General features: G+C 41.4%; 1 protein-coding gene across 1 annotated transcript in view; it reads left to right on the top strand.

The window, feature by feature from the left end:
- Positions 1-115: 115 nt before the first annotated feature.
- Positions 116-6,951, top strand: part of UBE2A (ubiquitin conjugating enzyme E2 A) — a 9,470-nt gene continuing 2,634 nt past the window's right edge. The window contains exons 1-2 of the mRNA XM_077753063.1: positions 116-173; positions 5,954-6,043. Coding sequence (XP_077609189.1) covers positions 6,028-6,043 — 16 coding nt within the window. The 5' untranslated portion in view covers positions 116-173; positions 5,954-6,027. The remainder of the gene's footprint in view (positions 174-5,953; positions 6,044-6,951) is intronic.

Here is a 6,951-nt window from a genome sequence, read left to right as displayed (position 1 = left end):
AGGAAGTGGCTTTTCAGACCCAGGGAGCAGTGGTTTATCGGAGGCTTCACTTGACAGAGCCTGGAATAGCCATCTCTTAAGATGAGCCTCTTACCGGAGAAGGGAGCCCCTTAAAGCGGGAACTGACTCTTGTTCTCTGTGTTGCAGGCCTGAAGGGACCCCGTTTGAGGATGGTAAGAGAGTTTCTTTACCCACCTTTCAGAAGCCTGATCATCTCTGGGGGAGAGGGTTCCCAGTCCTTCTGAAATACCTCCTACTTAAGAGCCTGCTTCTCCCTAGCCTCTGCCTGCTAAAAGCTTGCCTCGAATACAGTATGTGGCAGGTTGTTTTGACCATTGTTCACTGGGCTAGAACTGCACCTTCTTTCTTGCTTGTTTCTTTAAAAAGAAAAAAAATNCCCTGGCCGTTGATTTTTTTTTTAAAGGAGCATCATAGCAGTGGTGTTCACGATTCCTGAGGTTTGGGCTGCGATCCTGTTAATTTCAGCTCCTTATCAAGATACTTAGTATCAGCCCAGCCACTTGCTGATAGACTCAGAGACGAGGGAGACCACCTAGCTTAGAATTCGTCCAGCAAGGGCAGGAACTATGTTCAGCAGGTGCTTCCTGTGTGTCTGCTGGATGTTGGACAAGTGCAAGAATCCCTTGCACAGAACTGTCGGGTTTCTATAATCTGACGGTTCTTCAGCTGTCAGCCTCCCTGCTCTGAGATGGTCTTTAATGGCCCCTTTAATGGCCAGTTTGAGGATAACATTTTTTCCTTTTTTATTTTTTCAATTTTTTTAAAATGTTTTTTATTTATTTGTGAGAGAGAGAGAGAGAGACAGCGTAAGCAGGGGTGGGTCAGAAAGAGAGGGAGATACAGAATCCGAAGCAGGCTGCAGGCTCTGAGCTAGCTGTGAGCACTGATCTCTGAGTTAGCGGTCAACACAGAGCCAGATGCGGGGCTCGAACCCACGAACTATGAGATCATGACCCGAGCCGAAGTCGGACTCACAACCGACTGAGCCACCCAGGCGCCCCTTTTGTTTCCTTTTTTAAAATCAGTGTTCAGTGTGCTTTTATCAAGACTTTATGGTGAGTAGTGTCCAAGCAGCTTCACAATCGAGGGTATCCTTAATGTAACCTCTTGACCAGTGCCCAGCCTACTTGAAGGTACTGTGTGTACCCACAGGTGCCTGAGGTTTCATGGATTTAGGTTTGACTTCTAAAAAGGCTTGGGTTGCTTTTTAAGGATTTTTTAAAAAAACAACCTTTCTATTTTGAGATAATTATAGATTCACATGCAGGTGTAATTAATAATAATGCAGAGAGACCTTGTATGCCCTTCACCCACTCCTCCACCCTTCTGGTAACCTCTTGAATGACTGTCCTACAATATTCACCACCAGGAAATTGACACCGATAGAGTTTTATGTGCATTCAGTTGTTTGTGTGTATGTGTAGTTGTTTTTTTGAAAGCTTAAAACATTTAGAACATGGTTAAAACTACCCAAACTACTGATTGACATCTTTAATACTCGAGGTATTTAAAAGAGAAGAATCTTTGCTATTTTTTTTCCCAGTGACCATCTCTACTCATTTAGCATTTGATGAACACACACGTGCACATATGCATGCACATAACTTTGAAGGTGGGAACAAAACTATCTCCGCAGGCTACTAAGTATATGCTTCTCTTACGAAGCTGGATTGCTTTTTGATGCTACCAGTCCACAAGATGTGAGATAGGGCAATATCAACCCATTTTATACTTGTCCGAAATACTCAGATGCCCCTGGGAGACTGTGGACAGTTGCCTGAATACTTAGAGCTTCCCTTCTCCCTCCACCCCCCTGGGTAAATAGCACTGGTTCTCAGTGCTGCAATAAAAAGAAATGACAGCAAGTGCGACTGATTCTGAAGGCACACTACTTTGGTGCAGGAGATCATTTGAACTGACCCGACCGGTAGCAAGAGCTCGCTCGCTAGACTTAATTTTCCTCTACTGGCTTGGCGCTGGTTCCTTACACCTAAGCATTGTGTGCAGATTAACAGTGTATTTGCTTTAGCTCCAGCCGACTTTGTTTTCATTGGCTTTTTTCTTTTTCCTCCTCCTGATTTTACTCAGACAGCTTTGTGTTGGGCACAGCTTTATTAATAGTACATTGTTTTGCCGGAGGACTGGCTACTTAAATATTTCAAGGGTGCTTCACTTGTTTTAAGTGGTATGAATTGAGAAGTACTTAAGGAATCCATTATCTACCTGGATCTTTCCCGTTGCTGTCACTTGTTCTGTTTTTGACGGCGCGTGTGTCTGTACTGGCATTACTGAAAGGAATTACTCCAGCTAAATAACAACACCCTTTTCTGATTCATTCTGTTGAGCCGTCTGCTGTCCATGGAGGCTTCCGCAGGTGTCTGGAACGCTGACTGTGGCTGCAGGAAATATTTTGGCCCTTTTTGAATACGCTTTATTTACAATTAGGGAATTGACTAGAAAAGACCGATTAACGACAAGTGGCGTCATTGGTTTTGCGGTTGCCAATGTAGTATATGAATCGATGGCCCCAAAACTACATTTGCCGCTTCCTTGCAAACCCTTTGCGGTGGGAGTTTCTGAAACAGCCAGGCCCTACTTAAAGAGATGATGACTTAACGAAAAGGAACTCTTCAAGGTATCTTGATTTAACATCACATGCTTCAATAAGAGGAAAATGGTCCCAAGAACTCACACTACCAAACAAAACGCTGGGGGGCAAGCTTCCTCATCAGAATATCTTAGTGTGTATGCTGAGTACAAAGACTGTGGAATAAAGTACTTTCCTTTGTATCATCTAAAAGTTATTAATAGACACAGTAAGATACTAGGATTCACTTTTCATAATACGTGTGTTCTTAAGAATCTGGATGTAAGTCTTTTCAAAATGAATCACTTGAAATCCATTGTGAGTGTTCTTAAGGTAGATACATCCTATGATGAAAAATATTTGGTTATTAAAAATCAGAATTTCCAATTCTCAAAAAAAAAAAAAGCATAGACTCTGTCTTCTCCTCCAGGGTCACAAACTGGTGGCCAAAAGGCAGAAAACACCTGCAGAGGTGTTTCCTTTGGCTCACACAGTGTTTTCAAAAATTTGAATTTGCAAATGTCTTTAGCAGAACATACACTCTCTAGTTTTAACGCTATCACTCCTTATTGCCATACGCCAGCTGTGTAACACATATAATCTTCCCAGTACTTCTATGTAGATGGATTACTTGATACTTGGCCTTACAATGTTTTGGCCTCCTCAGGAAGATGAACAAAATCAGTATCGATTGCGTACAATGGTGAGGCTTAAGTTTTAGTTGATTTAAAGCCTGACCTTCTAAATATCCAGAGAATAAGAGCACTAGTCTCCACTGCATAATATTCTAAGTTTTTTAAGTTCCTTAACATTTGTTTTGGATCTCCGAAATTGCATTGAGGGTTGTATTAGAGAGATTCTGATAGTTTAACATGGCTGAAAGTATCAACCTAATAGTGTACTTTGAATAAGATTTGGGGTAAGTCCTAATTTATATTTAAGTACACATAAGCAACATTGTTTCACTCCTCAAATAGTAAACGAGCTGTTTTAAAAGGCTTGATTAACTTCTTTGGTAGCTAGCTAGGTAACCACCTTGTTGAACTTCTGGGCAAGTGTTAGGCAGAAAATTAAAGTCAAGAACTTTTTTTTTTTTTAATGATTTTATTTTTGAGAGAGACAGAGACGAGAGTATGAGCCAGGGAAGGGCAGAGAAAGGGAGACACAGAATCCTAAGCAGGCTCTAGGCTCTGAGCTGTCGGCACAGAGCCCAACACAGGGTTTGAATTCACGAACCATGAGATCATGACCTGAGCCGAAGCCGGATGCTTAACCGACTGACCCACCCAGGCGTCCCAAGAACTTTCTTTTGAGAAAGTTTGAGAGCCACCACCATACAACTCACCTTGAATTCAGCTGTGAGCATTTGATGTAGGTCTGAAAGGAAGTATTATTTAAGATTTGAATTCATTACTTGTATATTTCTTACTGATTGTGAAGTTTGGATTTTTGGTTCTTACCTCCTTCAGTTGAACCTTTAGAATTTTTATAGCTACAGTATTTATGGGGCCCTTATCTTGTGTTACTGTGCCTATTTCCCTCCTTTAAATCTCACAACAATGTTATGTAGTGGGTACCATTCTTAATCCCATTTTACAGATGAGGAAATTGAGGTTTAGTCGAGTGGCTTCCCCAAGGCCTCATAACCAGTTAAGTGGCAACACAAGGAATTAAGCCCAGGTCTTGGTGCTAAGCCGCTGCTCTTCCCCACTATGCTCTTCTGTTTCCACACATGTCTGCCTTATGTGTTGCTTTACCACTTTTAGATTATCCTGTTTAATTTAAAGTACCCAGGAGCTCTGTGTGCTATTAAATCTCCCCAAGTTTAGAGCCATTCCTTGATGATGAATCTCTTACCTATAATTCAATCAGATGTCAACATCAAGCCATTGTGTTTAATACTTGAGATACATAAGCAAACTCCCAAATTTTGAACTAATACTCATCCCTGCTTTTTCCTGCGTATTTTAATATCAGTAGTACTGAAAAGGAAGATCTGATCTTTCTTCCCTCGAAAACAGGAAGACGTATGACCGGGTGGCAAGTTAATGAAGTAAAGCGTGTTCTGATGGAGTATATAGCATGTGTGTCCGTTCCAGAATATTGTATTTTTTGCTCTTAGTTATAATGCACAGTGTCTTCAGGTCTGGCTTTCCACACAGCTTGGGGAGTAATAGGAGTTTGGGAGAATATGTCCATATTTTACACTTTAAATTATTCTGAAACTTTGGGAGACCTGCTCTCACTAAGGGCAGCTTTGTTAGCAAATTGTTTCGTAGGAGTGTGCTGGTAGAAAACAAACTTTGATATTGTTAATATGTAACAGATCTAGCAATAGAATGTAGCCTTTTTTAAAGTGGTGGATAAACCTATTAATGGAAGGAGGAAATAAATTGTCAACTCTGAAGGAACCGTTAACAAAGTATACTCCAGCTGAAGTGTGGGCTGTCTCTGTCATATTGGAATAAATGTATGAAATGGACCAGAGTAATACAGCAAAACGTCCATCACCTTACCCCAGACAGTAACAGATTCCTTAAGATAAAGAGATTTCAGTCAGGAAAAAACAATTGCCCAGTTTTTCCTTGAATTTGTTAAACCCAACTTAAAAAAAAAAATATTTTCAAGGGAATAACCTCCCCAAGCCCCAGCATCCTATGATTCGTGAATGAGGTCCAGTTTGTTCATCCCTTACAAATAAGTCTATAGTGTACTTTTGGGCTTCCTGCCTTAGTTGACACGTATTCAAGGAAAAGAAATTCATTTCACTAGTAGCCTAAACAAACATCATTATATAAATTTGCTGGAGACATGAATGCAATCTAATGTGAGTTTTAAAAGATTTCTGCCATTAATTCCCTCTGTTAGTGTGAATAATTGAGTTGATTTTATAATAAAGTACCTTGTGAGTCCTACTTAAGGACTTTTGAGAGAGATTGTGAAGATTTTTCTGGATTGCGTCCAGTTGTGTTTTCGTTATAGTTGTTGCTCTTAGATGAAAAGGAGTCAGTCAACACACTTATACTTATTCCCTTCCATTTGGAAAATAATTTGGTTATCGATTTGTATTTCTAGCATTGATTCTGGAACCTTTGTACTCTTGCTCTTTCTAGTCCGTTGCCAAATCACTGGAGAGTTTAAGATGGAGGCTGGTTAAAACAGGCCGTAAAGGTCTTTCAGCCTTGTAAGGGAAGAAGACCAAATTTTGGCTCATTTCTGGTCATTTTAAGGATACCTTCAAAAGATACAGTGGCTAAAGTTACCCTGCAGGCAGTAATTTGGCGTTTAAGATGGCTGAACAGAGCAATAAATCTGTTTCTTAAACCTTTTCTTTTCCAACTACAGGAACATTCAAGCTTACAATAGAATTCACCGAAGAATATCCAAATAAGCCACCGACAGTTAGATTTGTCTCCAAGATGTTCCATCCAAATGGCAAGTAGCACTTTCAATGCAATACCTTTTTTTTTTTAATGTTTTATTTATTTCTAGGAGAGAGAGAGAGAGACACAGCGTGAGCAGGGGAGGGTCAGAGAGAGAGGGAGTCACAGACTGAAACCCGCTCCAGGCTCTGAGCTGGCAGTCAGCACAGAGCCCGACGCGGGGCTCGAACCCACAAACCGCGAATCATGACCTAAGCGAAAGTCGGACGCTTAACCGACTAAGCCACCCAGGCGCCCCAATACCTTTTTTTTTTTTTAATGTTTATTGATTTTTGAGACAGTGACAGCACGAGCGAGAGAGGGGTAGGGAGAGGGGGAGACACAGAATCTGAAACAGGCTCCAGGGTCTGAGCTAGCAGCGCAGAGCCCAATGCGGGGCTCGAACCCACGAACCATGAGACCATGACCTGAGCCAAAGTCAGAAGCTTAACCGACGGAGCCACCCAGGTGCCGCTCAGTGCAATACTTTAAACTGCTACGCTGTGAACTGCAGAGGTGTATTGTGTTTCCTATGTATTAGTCTATAGTAGTACCCGGGCATCTGTTCAGGCCCCTTGCCATTTCCTGAAAACTGAACTTGTCCGTGAGGGTCCCTTGCTGTCTTGATCTCTAGTCCTCGAACGGAAGCCGTGAAGGTAGTCTGCCTTTGCTTGGAGCCTGCAAGCCGCCTGGTTTTGATGATATTTATCATTTATTTATTGCACAAAAATAAGGGTGCCCTTGATGTTTCCCTTTAACGTTAGGCTGGATTGGGGTAGTCTGGCGTTGTGATTATTTTCACGTTTAGAACAATTTATTTAGTTAGAACAATAATTTGCAAATTTAGATCCAGATCAGAATGAACCACGGAACAGTTTTAAAGATACAGATTCTGTGGCTGAGGGCTGGGGCAGCAAAGGT

Source organism: Crocuta crocuta, unplaced genomic scaffold (genome assembly GCF_008692635.1).
Source record: "Crocuta crocuta isolate KB4526 unplaced genomic scaffold, BGI_CrCroc_1.0 scaffold944, whole genome shotgun sequence".
Taxonomy (NCBI): Eukaryota; Metazoa; Chordata; class Mammalia; order Carnivora; family Hyaenidae; genus Crocuta; species Crocuta crocuta.
The sequence above is the reverse complement of the archived record's forward strand: the minus strand, read 5'-3'. Positions and strand labels throughout refer to the sequence as shown.